This window comes from Miniopterus schreibersii (genome assembly GCF_964146895.1).
Source record: "Miniopterus schreibersii genome assembly, chromosome: 9".
Lineage (NCBI taxonomy): Eukaryota > Metazoa > Chordata > Mammalia > Chiroptera > Miniopteridae > Miniopterus > Miniopterus schreibersii.
Genome location: NC_138118.1, coordinates 41,466,499 through 41,489,886, shown reverse-complemented (window position 1 = coordinate 41,489,886; position 23,388 = coordinate 41,466,499). Strand labels below are relative to the sequence as shown.

General features: G+C 44.4%; 1 protein-coding gene and 1 long non-coding RNA gene across 3 annotated transcripts in view; one reads left to right on the top strand and one right to left on the bottom strand.

Moving 5' to 3' along the window:
* Positions 1–15,731, bottom strand: part of LAMB1 (laminin subunit beta 1) — a 71,845-nt gene extending 56,114 nt beyond the window's left edge. The window contains exons 1-5 of one of the 2 annotated variants that reach the window (XM_081147036.1): positions 15,513–15,731; positions 15,263–15,364; positions 14,005–14,180; positions 11,072–11,207; positions 7,671–7,744 (exon numbers count right to left, since the gene is read on the bottom strand). In XM_081147036.1, the coding sequence (XP_081003162.1) occupies positions 7,671–7,744; positions 11,072–11,207; positions 14,005–14,180; positions 15,263–15,299 (423 nt within the window). In that variant the 5' untranslated portion in view covers positions 15,300–15,364; positions 15,513–15,731. Of the gene's footprint in view, positions 1–7,670; positions 7,745–11,071; positions 11,208–14,004; positions 14,181–14,483; positions 14,612–15,262; positions 15,365–15,512 lie in introns of those variants that run through there. The other variant, XM_081147037.1, reaches the window with a different exon arrangement.
* Positions 12,978–21,481, top strand: LOC308561679. The gene is made up of 3 exons (XR_013999543.1): positions 12,978–13,053; positions 13,140–13,340; positions 20,202–21,481. It is a non-coding gene; the product is annotated as an uncharacterized lncRNA (long non-coding RNA).
* The last annotated feature ends 1,907 nt before the right edge of the window (positions 21,482–23,388 follow it).

The following is a 23,388-nucleotide window of genomic DNA, read 5'->3' as shown; positions in this document are numbered from 1 at the left end:
AGTAGGAAGGAATTTGTTTGCTATGCTAAGGGGTTTACGTAATCTTTTTTTTTTTTTTAAATATATCTTTATTGATTTCAGAGAGAGGAAAGGAGAAGGAGAGAGAGAGATAGAAACATCAATGATGAGAGAGTTGTCATTGATCAGCCACCTCCTGCACGCCCCAACTGGGGATCGAGCCTGCAACCCGGGCATATGCCCCGACCGGGAATCGAACCCCGATCGCCTGGATCCTAGGTCGACACTCAACCACTGAGCCACGCCCGGCTGGGCAGGGGTTTACGTAATCTTTATGCAATGAAAGGGAAACACAAAGATTTGACTGGACAAAATGAAATGATCAGATTGTACTTTAGAAAAATAACTCTGTGGCAGAGATATTGGACATGGAAAAAGTGAGACAAGGAAACCAAGTAATAGAAAAAAGATGAAGGTTTTAATTCAAACCTTACAGTTTGAATACAGATAAAGGGATGCAATTGACTGTTCTTAAAATTTAGTGAAAGTAAAATATATTGAATTGCACTTGGTGATTAATTGGTTGAGTGTTATCCTGTGCACCAAAAGGTCGTCAGTTCAATTCCCGGTCAGGTCACATGCCTGGGTTTTGGGCTTGGTCCCTGGTTGGGGGCATGCAGAAGGCAGCCACTCTATGTCTCTCTCTCTCCCTCTCCCTTTTTCTCTCTCTAAGAAAAACACACACACACACACAAAAACCCAACAAAAGCAATGGGCAAGATAAAAGAGACCCAAAGTCGGTGCTCCAGGAAATGCATCAACAAAGGGCTAGACAAGGAAGGAGAGTGGTGCCAGGAACTTTAATTATATTATTTCATTTAACCTTCTGTTATGGGCTGAACTGCGCCTTCCAAAATTCTTTTGTTGAAGACCTAACCCCCAGGACCTCAGACTGACTGTATTTGGAGGTAGGGTCTTTAAAGGGATAATTAAAGTAAAGTAAAATGAGGTCACTACAGTGTGCCCTAATCCACTATGACTGGTATCCTTATAAGAAGAAATTAGGTTACAGACATGTACAGAGGGAAGACCATGTGAAGACACAAGGAGCAGACAACCATCTATAAGTCAAGGAAAGAAAGAAAAGGCCATGGAAGAAACCAACACTGCTGAAACCTTAACCTTGACTATTGCTTAAGCCATCTAGTGTGTGGTACTTTGTAAGGCAGCCCTGGGGAACTACTATAGCCTCACAGCACATTGGTCTTACAGATGAGGAAACTGAGGCTCAGAGACATCAACTGACTTGCTAACTATCGGCAGAGCTTAGATTCAAATCCAGGCTGAATGAAGACCAAACCTATCTTTCTGCCTCACTAGCTAACGGCATAACAGAAAAGTGAAAAACGGCTGTCAGAGGAGAAGGAATACAAAGACAAAACCCTGGAAGCTGAGGCAGGACGGGGGCGGGGGGGGGGAAGGCAAGGTCAACAAGCATTAAAAGTAGGCAAACGCTTCAACACTGATGAACAGTGTAAGTGCATTTTGGGACGTGGAAGTCAGATTCCAATGGGGGAAGATCAAGAAAGTTAAGCGGACCTCACAAACAGAAGCTGAACAAAGACACTTTCGAATTAAAACCAATGCCTTACAGAAATCTAGGTGAAAACTAGTACATTCCCAGACCTCCTCTTCCTCTCTTAATAATCCTGATGGTGGAGAAACAAGACGGCGGCGTAGGTCACAGCTGCACCCGCCGCCTCCCACAACCACATCAAAATTACAACTAAACTACAGAACCACCATCACTCAGAGCCTCCTGAAATCTGGCTGAAAAGAAGCCCCACAACCAGGGAGCTGGAGAAGCACTGAGACCGGTAGGAGGGGCGCAGTCGCGGGCGGATCAGGGCTGAATCACAGAGACCCGGCCGCGGGCCCACACCCGGTGCTTCGGTTTAAACCCAGGAGGGAATCTCAGCGGTGGAGGTTTCCCGGAGGAGGGAGGGGTTCCCAGCCCCACAGCAGGCCCTCAGCCCAGGGCTCCAGGCCGGGAACAGATGTCCCCACAACTTCGGGCTGTGAAACCATCGGGGACTGTCCCTGCTGGAGTCCCAGCAGCTCCTCTTAAAGGGCCGGCGCATGGACTCACTAGGACGCGCTCCCTCTGAGCCCAGCGCTGGGCAGCAGCCTGAAAGAAACTTGGGACACTTAGGGAGGAACTAATCTGCCTGAAAACCAGTCGAGAGGTAGAGGGGCGGCTTTCTCCCAGGCAGAAGGGCTGGCGGAGGCCATGGCTCCTGTGGCGAGTCCTCCCCACACACAGCCGGCAGGCAGGCGCCATATTTGAGTCGCCAGCACCTGACTACACCTTTGGCCCCACCCCGTGATTCCCGGAGGCCCCGCCCCTCCCCACCTGCAGGCTCATCCAGGCCATTTCCAGTGGATTTTCTGTGCCCGTGGCCTCTCTAGCCTCATGCTTAGGACTTTCCTAAATTCTCTCAAACAAGCAACAGCATGCCCCATACGGCTTGATAAGTGGCCCCAGGCCTGGCACTAGTGGCAGCCTGCATTGGCTCATAGCTTGGCCTCTCCTGGACAACACTAAGCCCAGCACAAGTAGCAGCCAACTACAGTTTGCTGTGTAGCTTATGTTGGGTGGCCCTGAGCAAGGCACTGGCACAGGCTGACTTTGCATCTCCTGGGAGGCCCCAGAGACAGTGCACCCGGTGCTCAGACTTGACCACGCTGGATTACAACCTTACCACATCCACGAGTGACACTCAAGGGGCACACTTGGTGAACACCAAAGCTCCACTGAAATAAATCCTGATGCATAAGGGTGTCTCCAGCACAGAAGCTCTTTGGCTGTAGTTGCAGTTGGTCCTCACAGCTGATTGGCCTGGGGATCAGTTCCTCCCAGGGACGCCAACAGCAACCAAGGCTCAACTACAACAGGACAGTGCACACAGCCCACACAGGGGAGCACCTAGAAGGCCCAGCTCAGGTGACTGGGAATGCTGAGCCACTGGACCCTACAGGACACCTACTACACAAAGCCACTCTACAAATTCCAGAAGACATAGCAGCTCTACCTAATACACAGAAACAAACACCAGGAAGCAGCCAAAATGTGGAGGCAAAGAAACATGCCACAAAGGAAAGAACAGAAGAAATCTCTAGAAGAGGAACTAAATGAAATAGATCCAAGCAAGCTAACAGATAGAGAGTTCAGAATTTTGGTTATAAAGATGTTTAAGCAGACTATTAGGGAAATAACTAAGAAAATCGATAACATAATAAAGTACCAATTTGAAATGAAGGCTACAGGAACTGAAATGAAGAATAATTTACCTGGAATCAACAGTAGAGAAGAGGACACTGAGAATCAAATCAGCAATTTGGAACATGAGGAAACAAAAAACACCCAACCAGAAGAGCAAAAAGAAAAAGAGAATCCAGAAATATGAAAATAGTATAAGGAGCCTCTGGGACAACTTCAAGAGGGCCAACATTCCTATTATTGGGGTGCCAGAAGGAGAAGAAAGAGACCAAGGAATTGAAAACTTATTTGAAAAAATAATTACAGAAAACTTCCCCTACCTGGGGAAAGAAATCAACTTACAAGTCCAGGAAGCACAGAGGGTCCCAAACAAGAGGAACCCAAAGAGGCCCACAGCAAGACACATCATAATTAAAATGCCAGAGGTTAAAGACAAAGAGAGAATCTTAAAAGCAGCAAGAGAAAAGCAGTTAGTTACCTACAAGGGGGCACCCATATGACTTTCAGCTGATTTCTCAACAGAAACGTTGCAGGCCAGAAGGGAGTGGCAAGAAATATTCAAAGTGATGAAAAACATGGAACTACAACCAAGATTGCTCTACCCAGCAAAGCTATCATTTAGAATTGAAGGTGAGATAAAGAGCTTCTCAGACAAGGAAATGCTAAAGGAGTTCATCACCACCAAACCAGCACTACAGGAAAAGTTGAAGGGGCTTCTTTAAGAAGAAGCTAATGAACAAAAGAATCTGATTAACTAAATAAATCCAGAAACATTGACGCATGCAACAGAAGATCATATTTTAGAGAGAAGAGGGAAGGGAGGTGGAGGGTGGGAAGAGATTAACAAAAGAAGTTATATGCATAACCCATGGACACAGTTAATAACGGGTGAAGGCCTGGGAAGGGGGTGGGAAGTGGAGGGGATCAATTGGGGGGGAAAATGGGATACCTGTAATACTCTCAACAATAAAGATCCATTTAAAAAGTAAAAAAATAATAATAATAATAATCCTGATGGTCCTTTCCACTGATAAAACGAGACAAGGGTTAGAAAATGAAGGTCACATTTTGACAGATCCTTTGATTTATGCAACTGCTAGTTGTTCAAGTTTTTGTGTGTTTTTTTGACCTATTCAGGAATATAAAAAAATGATACTTTATTAGAATTTTAAAGTAAGGGGGGGGGAAACCCAACAGCTAACTGAACCAGGGCAAACTCCCCTTGAGAAGAGCTCCTGGGTAGAGATACTTGGGGAGAGACTAGCCTGATGTGTGTGTCACAAGGGAGCAGAGAGAAAAAGCCTTACAGCCAGTCCTGGCCAGGCTTCCTTCTCCCTCCCTTCTGGAAATTTCTGAGTCCCAAAGGGCCACTGACCGGTTATCCAATTTCCTGTGGAGTTAAGAAGCTGCTGGAAATGAGAACAACACATTTTACCTACAGAATGGAAGCCTTTCCATGCTCTTTGCTTAGTCACCAACCTTTTCAAGCCTCACACTGCTGTAGAGTTGCCTCTGAATTTATACTAAATAAAAGAGCTATGAGTATGGAAACATCTGGCTATACATAAGAACATACTGCATATATGCTAAATAAATGTTGCTAGCCTAAGTAGACACAATCCCCTTGGCAATGAGCCATCTCCACGGCAAGCACGCGTAAGGATGCGTGTTCTTGATCCTCACCCCCTCCTGTCCTTGCCGTTAACAGTATCACCACCCTCTAGTTACTCAGCTTCGACATCCCAGTAATCTTTGATTCATCCCTTTCCTTGCCCTTCCCTCCATTGCTCTGCTTCTGATCTTTCTCCAATTCTTGGTTTAACCTTTGATTCTAAAAGATCCAACTGACTTTCTTAGAAAACAGGCTCCACCTCTCAGTGATCATTCTCAGAGGAAGTAGTAGCAAGGGTAACAGATATGTGTGATCGGAAAAAGCTCCCCATAACACTTTCAAGACGTCTGGGCTGCAGGAGGTGGCTCCCTCCTACCTGAGGATCATAGATAGCCTTTGTGTGCACACCAGCAAAGTCAGCCGGTCTTTTACAGTGACCTCAACAAGAGCCCCCAGTGTTGTTTCAGCTCTCCTTTCATTTCCACTAGGCTCCCTTCCTGAAATACAGCTCTCAATTCCTTGTCAATTGCTCCTTATTTCCTGTAAAGTTTACATTCCTCAGCAAGGAGTCACGGTCTTCTGTCATCTTACTTCCCTTCCTCCCCTCACTACCCAAAGCTCGAGGCACATCTACACTGTACATGCTGAACAAACCTTGCCAGAACAGTCCTGCCACCGGAGCTGTGCTCTCGCACTGTTTCCTCTGCCCAGAATGGCTTTTCTTCCACCTCCTCCCACTGATATCCTGCTCACTCTTCCAGGCCCAGGTTAAGTGCAGCCCCAGTCCTCTCCTCATGAAGCTTTCTCACTTATCCCAGGCTCAAGTTACTCTCCCACTGCTCTGTGCTAATGTACATTATTTGAACTTCTACTACAGCAGTTAACACATTCTGTCTTGTATTACGAGTTATTTGTAAGTATGTTTCTCCACTAAACCTTGGTTTGTGTGGCTCAGTTGGTTGGGCATCATCACATGCACTATAAGGGTGCTGCTCAATTCCTGGTCAGGGCACATGCCCAGGTTTCGGGTCTTGATCCCTGGTAGGCGGGTGCAGGAGGCAGCCGATTGATGTTTCACTCTCATGTCAATGTTTCTCTCTCTCTGTCTCTCTGTCTCTCTCTTTCCCTCTCCCTTCCTCTCTCTCTAAAAACCAATAAAAAAAAATCTTAAAAAAAAAAATCCCATAAAGCCTGAAGCAGTATCTTACAAACAGAAGATGGTTGGATTCACTCATTCACTTATTCATTTATCACTAAATATGTGTAGAGCAATTATGTGCTAAGCATTAGCACATATAAAAATGATCACATTACCACTATGGGCCAGGGTAGCAAGATCACCCCTATAACCAGAGGAGAGGGATATGTTACACAACCTTCTAACATAGGTGTTAGCATTGTTCACATTTACCAAAGGGGATGCCAAAGCTTCCATACATGCCAGTGAGAGGCAGACTGGGGATTCACACCCAAGTTTGTTCAACCCCACAGATGTTGCTTTTCACACATGAACTAGAACCCAAGGATGAGTTCTCGCTCATAAACTAAAGTCTGACAACTTGTACCCATTCTTCACATCTCAGTTAAATCACCACCTCCTCCATTTAACCTGCACTTTGGTGCAGAATTTCACCTTTGGCCCATTGTATTCATGTGAATGAGTTTCAACTACAGAATATGTGTCCAAAGGACTTTTGGATATAAAAAAAAATGTCAGAACTACCCATGTATGTAAACATATGGCCTTTCCAAAGTAAAAGATAGGACCATAAACATTAATAAAGATGACTGAGTATATTCAGGTGTATATAACGTGAAGGCAATATCATCATGCGTAGCTGAGTGTTAATTCTAACTGCCAGGTTGAGTGTGTGATCAATGAAGGGGCAAGGAAAAAAAGACACAGATGTTTAGTGGAAACCCTCTCAGTATCAGGTGTCACAGTGTAAACCTTCCTCCCCAGCAGTAACGGCAGGGAATCCGCAGCCCAGTACCCCTCCGGTCACATTCTGACCTCCACTCCCAGCCATGCCCCCGGCCTCCCAGGCTTCAGTAGAGGACACAAGTGAGACTTTCATGCCTACCTGCCCACATGGTAAATCTACGCTGGCACCTTTTCCTAACCTGAGAGGTTATAGATAAGGTCCCCAACTCCAACTGAAAACTATTCACAAGTGATTTTAATCTGAGAAGTAATAAGTAAATGATGGGTTTTGTGTGAACCAACATGTACTCTAAGCCATGTGACGTCTGTCATTTCCAGGCAGCTGCTTAAGAAGAAACAAAGGGACTTTGTACAGAGGCATTCCCTAGACCCGGAGTCATTTTACATTTCGGAAAGAAAAAGAATGAGAAAATCTACATTTAAGAAGGCATACACATTTCTTAAGGAACTGTAAAACTGTTCCCATCAATTTTGCAAAACCTTGGAAACTAAAGATAACACACTTCCTTTTCAGATACCAAACTCAGCATTAAATTGTCAACACAAGCAATCTGGGATTTACTCTCCAGATGTTTCATTGTGGTGTGGGAGAGTCAGAGCTGCCTCTCTCCATGGGGAAATAAAAAGATACCTAATTAAAAGTTTACAGTTGAATTACCTTAGAAAAGCGGCTTTCTCTAATTATTGCTGTGTAGAGTATTTATTAAGCATAGTTATTCATGCCCGTGTTTAAAAAACTGCTCAATTATCCCAATTTATGGCAACAATAATATTTAAGTTCCCGTTTCAGTCAATTCACAACAGACATCTGTTTTGAAAGGGGGATTACATGGTGTTCTCATGTGTCATTTGTGGGAAAGTTATGGATTCCTTACCTTGAAGGTCATTATGAGATGAGTAAAATGGAATTCTGCTTCCAAATCCAGTTGGATGGTTACATTTTCCACGCCTATAGATATTTTTAAATAAAAAGGAAACAGTAAGGTAAACAGGAACATCTGCGAACATTTGAGACTATTTTCTTAGGTTGTCTTTATGCTCCTCAGAGAAATCCTCCTTGCCTTCTATCTTAACCTGAAAATGCAGGTAAGATGACAATAGACCTCCGTCCTGACTCAAGCGGAAAAGCACAAGTCAGAGGATCCTCCGTCTTCCACAAACCTTCTGGAGCTCAGCATGTTGAATCTGCTCACTGGAATAAGGCGTCTGGCAGAATGCCTCCTGCTGCATCAAGGACATCTTTACTTAGGAAACAGTGAAAAATCTTCCCATCCGTCTAAGAAGCCAAGAGGCTCTCCAAGGGGAGAAGAGAGGGGCGCTTCCTGTGCACAGCAGGGGCTCAGCTTGCAGTCTAAAGCACAAGGACACAATCCCCCTTCAGCAGAAACACAAATACTCCTTTTTTCCTATGCAGCAGCAAGGAAAAGAAATGAGTCTACCACATACATTATACTCCATTTTAGAAAAACCCAGCCCTTATGGGGAAGGCTTTGGATGCATTTCCACAAATGAAAAACAATGCCAAAGAGACAAAGGGTCTGTCCAATAAACAAACTAGCCCAGACAAATACTAACATCCCCCCTTTCTAGTGGAGAGCCTGAACAAACAAATGAGCCTTTGCACCATGCCCCGAGGCTCCATCAGACCAGCTTTAACACACTGAAAGGCCACTGGAATTCCAGAGATGGAAAACACCTCCGCCCCAATCCTTTGGGCCCTGCCAGTTTGGTAAAGGAGATCTTTATATCTTTCTTGTGCTTCAGAGAGTTTTGGGGGTCCATCTTCCATAGCAAAAGAAGCTTTAAATGTAAGAAGACAGGAATGTGTCAGAATGAATCATGTCACCGGCTGGTGTTATTTTCAGGAAATCAGTAGGACTTTTGCAATAAACTCTCCTGCTGGAAATCTACCACATCAACTGGGGGAGAGGAAGTGGTCACTGGAATGGATATGAGTTAGTTGGAATGTTAAAAGAAAAACATTATAATCACACTAACTTTATCTAAATTATTTAAAAGAACCATATTATAAACCTGTTCTAGACATTTCATTTCAGATGAAATGTTAGCCAAGCAACTATATGTCTCTCCTCTCCCCGGCTTTTAAAAACTTGCAATATTTGTTCAAAATGAAGAGATAACAAAAATCATAAAGTACAAATAAGACTAGTACCATTTTTGCAACATAAGACCATGTGCTGCAATGTGTGGCCTAAAAGCACATTCCACTTTAGATTTATAACCTAATAAAGCACTACAGTTTTTTTAATGTGGGAAGAAAAATCCATGGAGAAAGGAAACAAGATCATTCTTCTAGTGTATTTGATTTCTGTCAGATCTAGGAATAGATCATTATGAAGGGTAAGTTAAAAGTAGCTGAACATGCCAAGCCTGATTCTATGCCTGAGAAATGATAATTTAATGCCATCATGTAAAGCTCAATTTGGACAAAACACACAGAAAATAGATGAAATCACATTAACAAAGAAAATCCTTAATTGTGAACTATCAGACAACAGAGAGATGACAAGGGACAGTAACAATGGGTCCGACTTTCTGAAGACCAAATTCCATCAGTCCCATCATCTAATCTTGTGTCAGAGTGACAGAGAAATCAAGACCCTCTCATTGAAAAATTCTTCTTTCTGGCATTTGGCCTCTCTTGCCACACAAATTAAGTTGTAGAAAATTTTAAACTCCTGATGTAACCAAGAAAAACCCCTCCTCTACAATTGTAGCAAATGATGAACTATTTTACTATCTATCACCTAAAATGGAAACAGTCTTGTTCTAACATTGAGGCATCCTTCTTCTGTCTTTCCATTTCACTGGAAGAACATGAGCAGTCAGGAAATGTCTGCTTGTAACAAGCTCTGTGCTCTTTCAGAATCTTCTGTGACTCAGGTGCAGAGTTACAGAAACTTCTCTGTCACACTGATCTATCAACCAAGATACACTCTTGAAAGAATCAATAAGGCTCTAAGTGATACATGCTTTCTGAGGACCAGTCTGTCTCAATCAAGCCGGTAACCAATGGAGTCCCCAGGCCAACCAGTGAATAATCAGCCTCCTCAGAAACCAACAGCTTTCTAGAAAGCATGAGGGATTTTATAGTCATGATGAGGAAGTCTATTAAGGGAGTTTTTCTTAAGAATGATGAATGACTGCAAGCATCCAAAAACTTCTCAGGTATAGGGCATATAATAACAAGATCGAGTAGTGTCCATGCTTTCTATGGCCAGGCTTAGGTTTGCTTCTGAGAGCCTTTTCTCTCATTTTTTTTAAAAAAATCTAATGATACATTGTTAATTAACAAACATAATAACTCTACCTTTATTTCCCAAAGTTTAGCACTCAAGTTTGAAACAAATGCAAAACTAATTTTTTGCATAATTCCACAGCAATAATAACATCACATTTGATGAATTTATTAAACCAAAATCTAAACGGCAAAGAAGGGACAAAGGATTGAATTTACACACTCACTAAGGAAACTGACTTGGGGTCCTATCTATGTTGACCGAGTCTTTGAAAAATCACAGCCAGTGCTCACTCATAGTCCTATTATTAAATTTTCTTTAGCCCAGCCGGGCGTGGCTCAGTGGTTGAGGGTCGACCTAGGATCCCAGGCAATCGGGGTTTGATTCTTGATCAGGGCACATGCCTGGGTTGCAGGTTCAATCCCCAGTCAGGGGGTTGCGGGAGGCAGGAGATCAATGACTCTCTCATCATTGATGTCTGTATCTCTCTCTCTCCCTCTCCTTTCCTCTCTCAAAATCAATAAAGATATATTTTAAAAAATAAAATAAGTAAATAAATGACAGTAAGGAATATTTATAAAAAAAAATTTTTCTTTAGATAGAAGAAAATGGTGATAGTGGTGGGGGTTGATTCTGCCCTTTCATTTGGGATTAATCAAAATGAAAGATGCTACATTTTTGTGGAAGAATAAGGCCCTGAGATAGTACAGGACCTTCCCACGCCCTCCTCAGCACCTACCTACACACACTCCCCACAGGCCCCCCTCAGAACGAGAACTGCGAAATACTCTGGTCTAGCACGAAAGACTGCTTTCTGATAGGACGTGCATGCTTCAGGAAGAAGGACAGATTTTACCAAGAGAAGTTAGTGCTTCAGGCAGTAAATCTGTCCAAGGCCATGATCACAGGTCAGAGGAACCAATTGTAATTGCAAATACCCAACACCCAGGAGTCTGTAAAACCCTTTCAAGTGACCGATCGCAGTTCACACACTTGTTCCCACACCAACCACATACCATTTTCAGATTGCCACCAAATCTTAAGGCGGTTTGGAGCAAATGTAGTGACCACATTTTCAATGAGATGACTGTCGGGATTGAGGGTCTCATGATAAGGATCTTGTGAACTGCATGTGAAGCATTTTTTGTCCTCCTGAAAGCAAAGTGAGTTTCATAAGTCTAGGAAACAACCACTCACACGCACACACACACACGCGCGCACACACACGCACACACGCACATGCACACACACATGTACACACGCTAAAAATCAGGCCCACAATACAAAAATCAAACCTACTTGCTTCAAGAAAAATGAATATGCCAAAATGACTTAAATGACATATCACAGGCCTTTCACAATTTAATTTACTCAGTATGAAATTCTCCTGAAAATTTCCTCCTCTCTTGCAAATTCAAGGTCAAAAGTAAAAGAAAGCATTGTTTCCACCAGCTAATATAATCAAAATGAAATTTCTAGGCTTCAGCCTTAATCTCAATAAATAACTATAGAAGCTTACTCTTCAAGTAAAATGCAGAAGAGGTATTAATAATAGAGAAGTTTTGTTGACTGAAAATTTAAGAAAAAACTCACACAATTCATTTGGCCTGATTTTCTAAAACCTACATAAAGCAAAAACCAAGTATTAGGCAGGCATATTTAAGAACCTTTAGGAACAGAACAAGATTTCTTAGCTTCTACTCTGCCCAAGCTATGAACCAGTGATAGTTGCCTGCAGACTACAAACTTCTTAGGATACCTGGGGAAGCAGGGACCAAACTGTCCTATTGTGTTGGGAGCACTATACACTATGACCAACTCAAAGAACACCAAAGTGGACCTGAACTGGAACTGAGGCACACTTTAGGTTTTAGAGTAGCTTTGAAATGCTCTCTTCTAATTTTCCTTCTCCTTAAAATGAGGACCACAGCTACTCCGGCATTGGGTCAGGAGAGTTCAGAGAACCCTCTTGGTATTCCAGCATGGCAAATCATAAATAGGGAAACTTAATCATTCCCCTTCCACACGGAGCTCTGTTCTCTACCTAAGTTTTCTGAAATGCAGATTATCCTTAAGTCTGAAAATGATGCTAAGACTGAAATCTAGAGAGATCAATACACGTTACAAACAACATTTAAGCAAGGGTGATATTCTTACGAGTACAATATAAACTGTACTTTCACAATTTATCTATCTCCTTCCCCCCAAAAGGATTCAGAGCCTGGCAAGATGCACTAATGAAAATATAGAGACCAGAAGTTAGGGATGCAGTAAGACCCTGAACAAAATACATAAATTTCCTGACTCAATTTCACACCCACTAAATGCCTAAGAAAAGTGCACACCCAGTCCCTTTCTTTAGGCTCTGATATCTGTGCAGAGCACTCCACAATTTCTTGGGTAATCATGTAAACCAGAGAGTACAGCTCTACTTGCTTTCAACACAAATAGTCCAATTCTCATTCTGGTCAAAGCTGGTTTCAGAATTGGGTGATTCATTTACAGGATATCCTGGCCTCTGAGGTAAATGTGAGCATAATATTTTAGATAAAATTTATATGCTAATATTAGAAAAAGTAACATCTACTGCCTTCATTAGCTTGTAGTCAAGGATACTAATACTGAAGAACAATTACCAGAACTTACAATGTGTTTAATTATAGCCTCCCTTTTAATCAGGAGGAAGCAGTCTAGACACCTCTGCATAAATCTGGAAGCAAAGGAGTGGAATCCACTTTACCACATTCCTTTGGTTTAATTTATCACGTCTCCAGAATGGGCTCTCCTGCTCTGTAAAAGTGACTCCATCCTAAGGAATCTGCTGTGTAAAGCTTATCGCTCTCTGTTCTGCTCCTGAAGGGCAGGTACAGTGGAGTGAACAAAATTAGAGCAACTGACTTGGAACTTGCCCCACGTGGGAGACTAACACCTGCTTGCCAGAGAGGCCTGAGATACCAGTCTCCTTTTTAAAAATCAAGGAAAGGAATTCTCATTCTGGGTAGTTTACACGTTGTCTTCTTTTAAAATTAGTTTTGATTTTGTAAAAATGTGACTTCTTAAATCTAAAATCTGGTTCTCTTTTAGAAAGAGAAAACGCCCTGAAATTTCACTCAGGTGCTCAGCTATCAGGGTGCCATGGCAACCAGCGCATTTTGAGAAAGAGCATCTGAACCCGAGAGCAATAAATGTAGCTGGAGAACAGCACCGAGAGAGGGGAGAAAGACAGGTCCGATGTTGGAGACAAAGCGTCTGTCAGTGTTGGAATATCCTTCATCCAAGTGCAAGGTATGAAAAAAAGGTCCAAGATCACTACTCGTTATTAGAAAGATAGAGAGAGAGAGAGAGAGAGAGAGAGAGAGAGAGAGAGAGAGAGAGAGGGAAAGGAAGGAAGGAAGGAAGGAAGGAAGGAAGGAAGGAAGGAAGGAAGGAAGGAAGGAAGGAAGGAAGGGAGAAAAAGAAAGAAAAAGAAAGAAAGAAAGAAAGAAAGAAAGAAAGAAAGAAAGAAAGAAAGAAAGAAAGAAAGAAAGAAAGAAAGAAAGAAAGAAAGAAAGAAAGGAAGAAAGGAAGGAAGGAAGGAAGGAAGAAGATGAACCACTTTCTATAGACGTTTTTCAAAGGGGAAAGATTAAACCGCCCGCGCCCGCGCCCGCGCCCGCGCCCGCGCCCGCACACGCACACTTCTGGAATCCCGGGGAGCGCCGGGCCCGTCTGCGCGCATCTCTGCCTCTGCCTAAAGCCCATGCCCGCGGCGGCGGCCGCAGGAAACATTTGGCGGATGCAACTGCGCAAACTGAGTTGGGGAAAAGGGTGAGCTACCAGCCTAATCCGGGACCTCCCCGCCTGGCGCGGCTTCCTATCTGGATGGCGGCAGGATGTGCAGTCCCCTGGGCCTGCCCCTCTGGTCCGGACAGGAGGAGGCGCGCAGAGTCCGGCTGGGCTCCGCCCTCACCTGGAGGTGGCTCACGATGCAGTAAGGCTCGGGCGTGTGCAGCCCGCACGTCGAGGTCGCCGAGAGCCTCTGCGCTCTGCCGATGAGAAGGTCCCCGGTGGCCGGGTAGCAGCTGCCCTCGGCGCAGCCGTAGCTAAACTCCGGTTCCTGGGCGCGCGCTCGGGCTCCCAACAGCGCTGTGGAAGCGGCAGACAGAGGCACGGGGAGGGGGGGCGAGGGGTTGGGAGTAGGTAGCGAGCCCGAGCCAAAAGAACAAGCAGGGGCCGGGATAGAGTAGGTTCAGAAGGAAGCAGAATGCACAGGAAAGCGACACAATGGAGAGGTGAGTGAGGGAAAGGCGGGGGAGGCAGAGACGTGGAGAGAATTCGGAAAAACACACAAACGATCTCAGGTTTGTCCAGCAGCCAAGGGCACCGCGTCCACCCCGATCTGCCCCGGGGGAGCAGCTCCGGGCACAAAAGACAGAAGTGCAAACCCACCATTTCGACGTGACTAAGCTTGGGTGCAGGGAGGCGGGCAGGCAGACGCCGTACATCTGCACTGGAGTGTAAGTGAACCCGCGTGCATGTGGCAGCCTGTGCATCCTCGCTGTGCGTGCGAGGGTGTGTGCGCGCGGAAATCTGTGATCGTGGGGGTCTATGAGAGGGTGTGCATGTGTGTGCGCGCACGTGCGTGCACGCGCAAAGATCCCTGGGTTGGGGGTGAGGTGGCGGGTTCGGGTGGGACGCCGCTTTCCCCGAGCAAGGGGCCAGCGGACAATCCCTGAGGCTTTGGAGCGGCTTCAGCGCTTCGCCATTCCTGGGAAGCTCCCGGTCCAGCTGTTTCTGGCGCCATCCGGGGGCAGACAGCGCTGGTTAATTAAAGCCACATGGCCCCAGTCTCTTCCCAGGACGAAGCCAGCGCTCAGCTCCGGCACTTTTCTGGGAAATGGGGTCCCGCGGAACCCTCCGCGGCTAGCCCTTCCCCGGGGGGAGCCTGCCCCGGCGGTGGAGAGCCCCAGCAGGAGCGCGCAGAAGGTGTAAAGTCCCGCGCCGCGGCCCCGGGACTCGGGGCCCTGGACCCGGAGCCGGCTATGCGGCTCCGCGACGATCCTCGCGCTCCTTCTTCAGCAGCCACCGAGGGCACTGGTATTTAATAATTTCCACTCCAGCCCCTCTCCCAATCCCCCAGGCGCCCTCAAAGCTGGGTCAAACAGCTTTGGGGTTTTCCTCCCCCACACCCAAGCCCACCCCTTCCCCCACCGGTTCCTCGGAATTACCTAAGACACTGAAAGCGAACACCTGGAGCGGCCCCATGTCCAGTCCCTTGAGCCGAGGGGACGCGGCAGAGGAGCGATCACCGAGCCGCCTGCCCTGTGTTCCTTTATGGAGGTGGAGTGGGGGGAAAAAGGCAAATGTTCAGAGAGAGCAGAGGGGCCCTTCCATTTCCTGCCTCTCCCACGGAAGCGAGGGGTGGGAGGGTAGGAGGGTGGGGAGGGGGAAATAGCGCAGCCACTTTGTTCAGCTCACCCTGCGGTGCGAGCGCTCTCCCGGCGGCCCGCAGCCCAAGCCAAAGAAGGGAATTAGAAAGTTTAGCCTTGGGAGGAACGGAGGGAGGCGCCTCTGCTCATGCGCATTCTGAGAGCCAGCGAAGGGGGAGGGCAGCGGGAGGCCACAACTTGGCCTGGAGGGGGCGAGGTCCCACCCTCCCGGGAAGCTTTTGTTTTAGGAACGCGCTTGGGGTCGCTGCCGAGTTTTGGCTCTTCCAGTTCCCCGCGAGGGGCTACGGGGCTGCCACCGGCTGTGTGTCCCCAGCTGTGTGGAGGGGGCGCGTTGCGTCTGGGCTAGTCTCGGAGGTGGGTGTTCAGATCGCCGGGCTGGGGGGGCTGGTCGGGACCTCCCGCGCACTGGTGCAATTTACATTTGTAAGGAGTGAGTCACTAAAAGGTGCCCAAGGCTACTAACTCCTGCACTTGGGGAAGGCGGGCTAAACCTTGGAAAGGGTGGACAGGTCAGGCTGGTTCTTGAGAAAGGAGAGAACCGTCTGGTCTCAGCATCGCTGAGCTTCGGCTGGGCGGCACCTATGTCTTCATTCGAGGAAAGGAAACTGCCCTTTACTACGCTTCTTTGCGCACACATTTACCCAGGGCCTGGCCAGCTGGCCACGGCATTGAATTACCCATCTGATTCTGTTTTTAAAAATGTGCTCTTTACCTTAATCTAGACGATGGCTCTAATTCAGATAATTTCTCGAACGACACTTGTTAAGTGCCGCCTTTTCCCTTCTCACCTTGACGCCGTGTGTGACCCGTCTGGTTAAATAGTGGTAAAAGCAAGCTCGCTCACCGCCGGGGGCCGGAGAGGGCGGAGAGGCCGGCGGGCGGCAGCGCCCTGACACCCTTTCCGCGAATTAGCCGGGTTCTCCTGCCTTAGCAATGCATGGAGTCAAGGCTTGAGCTTTCTTGAGTCCTGCTCTGGGCAAAAGTGCTTGGAATGAGGGAAGCGTAGTTAGTTGCTAGTCCAGTCAGGAAATTTTGCTTGTTTTCTAATTAATCACCCCAGGGAGAAGGTTTGAGTGGCCAGTTGGTCAGTTTTTAACTTAGCTGTAATGAAATAGGGCCCAGGAAAGTTTAATCATTAGACCATACAGTAAGCTGCTTTATGAGTTTATAAACATGCTTTCCGCTGAGGGGGGCAGGAGCCTCAGGTCTTAGCCATGCATTAATTATTCACCAAATCAGCACTTGCCCTGCTACAGTCTCTAACTTGCTCAGGATCCTAGGTGCTGGCTGGGCAGCCCTGAGAGTGCTGAGAAAGCAGGTGCTGTTGAGAGGGTCTGATGTTGCAATGCATGGTCTTCAGAGCTTAATTAAAAGAAAAATATTGAAAGACAAATCTCTTTTCACCCTGTCAAGTATTAAATACCCTGGGCCAGAGTAGATTATTACAGTTTTTCATCTATTCAAATTGCAAGCGTGGTTCAGTTCTGCCTCTTTCCTGAGACTGGCCTCTGCTCTCACAGCAGCTGAGCCCTTCTGGCTACAAGACAGTTATACCTGTCCCAGGTCAGTGTCCTCTCCAAAGGGCAGAGTTCTCACCTCCAACACTCTTCTAAAGCCCCTCTGCTCTCCTGACCACCCCACTCAGTAGTAAACTTAACACTGCTAAGAAAACTAGAGATTTGTTGGGTTTTTGTTGTTTTTTTATTTTATTTATTTATTTTTTGCATGTATATGTGCAGGGGAGAGCATGTATAACACTCACTCACCTTCTGCCCACTCCATCTATGAATCTGTCCACCTTCATTCCCACCCTTAATCTTTTGTGCTTCTGTCCTGGAAGTGTGTCCTCCTCTCACCTAAGAACAGTGCTCTCACCTACAAACCTGCTCCATTTCCCCATCTGAAGAGGAAAAAATACCCCAAACCTGCCTTTATTCTACATACCTTCTACTCTCCTCCTCTCCTCCATTTGCCTTCATCGCCCAGGTTCTTGAAAGGATAGTCTGCACTTACAGTTTCCTCCTGCTTCTCCCGTTTTCCTATCGCAATAAAGTACAGCTCCACCAGTGCTCTCAGTAATTACCTCCAACCCTCTAGTTGCTAAATGCAATGGGCATTAGCCTATTGGATCTCTTTGTGGCATCTGCTTCACAGGGTCACTCCCTCCTTCCTGAGAGTCCTTTTTCTTTGTCTTCTAGGACACAATTCCCACAGGGCTCTGACTCCTCCTCTTTCATTTCTCTTTCCCTTCTCTAATCCCTAAAACTTTGGTGCTCCTGAGGGTTCTGTCTCCAGCTTCTTTTCCCTATACACACTTTCAACCACATCCAGCGTCTCCCCCCCTTGGCCTTGGTACTCCCCGCATCTGTAACTCTAGCTTGTACCTTGTTTGGAATTTACATTCAATTTCTAACAGCCTACTGAATTTCCCTACTTTGATGACTCATAGGACATGTGTTATACAACTGAGCTCATCTCTTCATTCACCCCTCGTGGAACAAAATGTGTTCTTCTGTTTCCAATTTCAATTACTGGCACTGTGATATCCACCCCTTAGCTCAAGGCAGAAACCTGGAAATAGGACTGGCTATAGGATTTGTAGGGCCCAGTTCAAAATGAAATTGAGCAGATGAGGCCCTTTGTTCAAAAATTAATGATTTTGAGATGGTGTTAGAGCATGAAACCAAGCCTGGGTTCTGAGTGGAGGGCCCTGAGAGACTGCACAGATCACATGCCTTTGAAGCCAGCCCAGCCTGGGAATCATGCCTGATATTTCCCTCTTTCACTTCTTCCCACCCATCCCCAGGTCCTGTCATTTCTGCTTTACTAGCAACTAATCACCATGCCCTCGTTGCTCCAGTCTCATAGCCTTAGTTTAGTCTCTCCTCATGTCCCAAGGCCCACAGGAGCCCCCTGGTGTTCCTACTTCCAAACTCTTCCCTTCTCCAATCTAATCCTCCATTACATTGCCAGAAGGATTTTTTCAGAGGCACAATTTTTGATCATGTTGCTCCCTTGTTCAAAAGCTGTCAATGACTTCCCTCTGACCATATGGGCTTCCTGAAGTTCCTTATACATGACATACATTTTATACCTTCGTTTCTTTTTCTCTACTACGCGAACCCTCCTTGACCTCATCAACATAGTGAACTACAATGCACCTTTGAAGCCTCCACTTAAACATGACCCTTTCCTCCCCCTTTCCACCTCTGACCGCTTCTACCAGCACCTGGCCAAAGCCTGTGTATAGTGCGAATGACATAATGCTGTACCTAATTTCCTATGCCCTTATCTCCCCCAGTAGACGTGAGACAAGGACCAGTACTGTGAAACATTCATTTGTGCATAAACGCTGCCTGGTGTGATATGGGGCATGTCATAAGTGCTCAATAACTGTTTCTTAAATGAAAGTAAATAAAGACTAGTCTCCATGTTTTAAAAACTTTCTTAAATGTTCACTTTCTACCTCACATGAATTTCTAGTCAAGAAGAAAAAGAAATCAACAGACTTGATTAATTTTAGGAATACTTCCAAATTTCACTCATGAACAAAGTCCTTCTTTCTGTTATGTTTCATACAACTTTCTACGATTTTTGAAGATGTTACACATTTAGGAGAAATGAATAACTTTTGTGAGGTAAGTGCATCCAGGCTTTACTTCTGCTAACATGACTCTCTTGTCCCCACTTGTACTTACCTGGCACTACCTGCTTCAGTATAAGGAGTCTGTACTGGAGAGTTCTGGAGAGTTTTGAATGGCAGGTGGGATTGCAAGCTGTTGGTTGTCCATAGCAAAGAATGTGTGATAGTTATCTCCCTGAGGCATTTATTATTTTGTTTGCGGAAAAAAGAACTGCTTTCAAGGTCACCTTCACACAAACTTAGAATGCCATTTATGCATCTTATTGTAAATGCTGATTGACAGTAAAACAAGGATATGACATTTTAGACTTTGAACTTTAGGTCCTAAAACCTGGCTATTTATTTAATATAATTTTCATGAAAAATACTAGAGTTTTGCTGTTTTGAAATAGATTTAAGTGAACTTTGTGAGTTCAGAATTGATCTAGAAAAGTAAGTTCAATGATCAGTAAAATTCAGGACAAATGTTACACAGCACTTTCTACATACCTCTTTTATAATGTAGGACAGTAATTTGTAATTTTGCATTAGATGTCCTTGCCCCCAGGAGCTCTTTGAGGGCAAGGATTGTATTTTGTTGGAATTTATATTTCCATCAGGTGATAGAGTTTTTGGTGTATTATATATACTCAATATCTACTTCTTGGACAAATAACTAAAATTGAATAACCCTTCCTTATAACCATTAGGGAGCACAAAGGAGGCTTTACTGTCACATTCTATAATATGGAAATCATCAGGGCCTGAATCAGGCAGGGAGCCATGGCATTTTCAGTCTCGGACCATACAATACATACTGCTGTTTGGGCTTGCATTAACATCCTCTCATCTGGTAACAGCACCTAGATTTTTTTGAGGGGACTAATCCTTTTACATTGTCGACCCACAGAATTCAAATGGGGCTAATCCCTCCATGGGCTCCAGGCTAATCAGTGCATTTCCATCTCCTTCTTCCCAGCAGTTGGCTCAGGGCTGGGTATGCAACTCAACTGTTTCAGTTAGGTGACTTCTGAGACTTTTATGGGTATTACTGGGATTTTCATGGGAGAGAAGAAAACCTTCCTTTCCTCCTAGACTTGGAGTTATATGGATGTCAGCCTGGAACTGGTGGTGGCTGCTTGAGACTGGGGCCAGCACAGAAGAAAACAGAACTGAAGGAAACAAGAGGGCAGATCCTGATGAACCACCTTGGAGTATCTTGATCCAGCTATGCCTGAAGCAAGCCTACAATCACTTAGCTAATTCATTTTCTGAATATATAGCAAGAGAGAGTTGTAAACCTTTATTGTTTTTGTCTGCGATTTGGTAGTTTTTTTTGTTTTAAACTGCAAAATAGCTTAGTTTATCCTAGCTGATTCAGGCCGGTCTTCTTCAACACTGTCTTAAAAAGAGTCATCTGTCTATTCTTAAATATCTTAAAAGAAATATCACAAATGAGAGTGTACCAAAGTCTATATTTTAGTGTTTTAAGATAGTCACTGAAATAGGTGTTAGAAGGCTTCATCCATGCTCTTTCCGGGTCTACTGCAAGACTGCATACCCATTGTATTTCACTTTCCAACAAGATGGCAAGATGGTACTGTAGATTCAAGATGGAACTGTAAATAGGGTGACACTTTCTTTCTACCCATCTATGCCCATGAATTCCAAACTATTTCTTTTTTTAAATTTTCTAATCTATATTTAACACTCTAAGTGGGACAAGGATTTTCAGTTCACTGTTTGTTCTTTGTTTGTGGATTTTAGTATTTGGTTGCTAACCTGGCACTTTAAAAATGAGTAGGGAAGAGATTAATGTATGAAGAAAGGCTAGAGAGCTTTAGGAAAGCTCTTTAAACATTTTACCATATTCATAGCAGGATTAATTTAAATGTAGTCAATTAAACACCTTAAGACTTGAATACTAGTCATGAACCCAAGTTTCATTTTTCTGGCGCATCTTTACCTTCCTTTATGAGTGCCTTATCTAAATAGAAGGAAGAGCAGTATGAATTTTAAAAGTACAAATACTTGTCAGTTCACAGATAATAAAGTTTAAGGCCTTCAAAAATAAGAGTTGTTTATTTCTCTGGTCAACTGTTGTCACTTATAATAGTTATATTCACAAGCTTTTCATATTTGTATAAATAGAAGTTTAAGAATTATTACAACTATTTACTATAGAAATATTTTAAATGTTCTTTTTTATTATTATTATTTTTTAAATATGTCTTTATTGATTTCAGAGAGAGGGAGAGGGAGAGAGATAGATAGAAACATCAACCGTGAGAGTCATTGATTGGCTGCCTCCTGCACGCACTCTGCTGGGGATTGAGCCCAGAACCCGGGGATGTGCCCTGACCGCGAATTGAACCGAATCTCCTGGATCCTAGGTATATGCTCAACTGCTAAGCCATGCCTGGCCAGGCAAATGTTCTTTTTTACACTGGTTTATTTATTTTTATTTTTTTTAAAAAAATTTTCTAATTTTTATTTTTGTGTAAAATATTACAGATGTCCCTTTTTCTCCCCAATGACCCGTTCCACCCAGTCCCACCCCTCTCCCCAGTCCCTCTCCCCTCCATTGTCCATGTCCTTGGGTTGTGCATATATGCATATAAATTTTTCAGTTACTCTCTCCCCCTCCAACCACCCGCCCTCCTCCATCCCTCTGACGTTCGTCAGTCTCATCCACGCTTCCATGTCATTGAATCTATTCTGTTCCTCAGTTGATTAAGTTCTTTAGATTCCACATATAAGCAAGATCATCTGATGTTTGTCTTTCTCTGTCTGGCTTATTTCACTTAGCATAATATTCTCCAGGTCCATCCATAATGTCCCAAAGGGTATGAGATTCTTCTTCTTTACAGCTGCATAGTATTCCATGGTGTAAATGTCCCACAGCTTTTTTATCCACTCATCTACTGATGGGCACTTGGGCTGTTTCCAGATCTTAGCTATTGTAAACTGTGCTGCTATGAACATCAGGTCCATATATTCTTTCTGATTAGTGTTTCAGGATTCTTAGGATACATTCCTAGGAGTGGGATCACAGTGTCAAAAGACAGCTCCATTTTTAATTTTTTGGGGAACCTCCATAATGTTTTCCATAGTGGTTGCACCAGTCTGCATTCCCACCAGCAGTGTACTAGGGTTCCCCTTTCTCCACACCCTCGCCAGCACATGTTGATTTGTTGAGGGCAGCCATTCTGACAGGTGTGAAGTGATACCTCATTGTGGTTTTAATTTGCATCTCTCTGATGATTAGCAGCGTTGAGCATTTTCTCATGTGTCCCTTGGCCATCTGTATGTCCTCTTTGGAGAAGTGTCTATTCAAGTCCTTTGCCCATTTCTTAATTGTGTTGTTTGTCTTCCTCTTGCTGAGTGCTATGAGTTCTTTGTACACTTTGGAAATTAGCCCCTTATCAGATATATCCTTGGCAAATATGTTTTCCCAGATCGTGGGGTTCCTTTGTATTTTGAGGCTGTTTTCTTTTGCTGTGCAGAAGCTTTTTAGTTTGATGTAGTCCCATATGTTTATTTTTTCTTTTGTTTCTCTTGCCCTAGGAGATGTATCAGTGAAAAGTCCACCAAATGGGATGTCTGTGACTTTACTGCCTATGTTTTCTTCCAGGATTTTTATGGTTTTGTGACTTACATTTAAGTCTTTTATCCATTTTGAGTTTATTTTTGTATATGGTGAAAGTTGGTGGTCTAGTTTCATTCTTTTGCATGTACCTGTCCAATTTTCCCAGCACCACTTATTGAAGAGACTGTCCTTACTCCATTGGATACTCTTGCCTCTTTTGTCGAATATTAACTGACCATAATGGCGTGGGTCTATTTCTGGGGTCTCTGTTCTGTTCCATTGACCTATATGCCTGTTGTACCAATACCAGGCCATTTTGATTACAGTGGCTTTGTAATATAGTTTGAAGTCTGGTAATGTGATCCTTCCCACTCCGTTCTTTTTTCTCAAGATGGCTGCAGCTATTCGGGGTCTTTTTTGGTTCCATATAAATTTTTGAAATGTTTGTTCTAGGTCTGTGAAATATGCTGTTGGTATTTTCATAGGAATTGCATTAAATTTATAAATTGCTTTGGGTAGTATAGACATTTTAATGATATTAATTCTTCCAATCCATGAGCATGGTATCTTCTTCCACTTGTTTAAATCTTCCTCTATTTCTTTTTTCAGTGTCACGTAGTTTTCTGAGTACAGGTCTCTTACATCCTTGGTTAACTTCATTCCTAGGTATCTTATTTTTTTAGTTGCAATGGT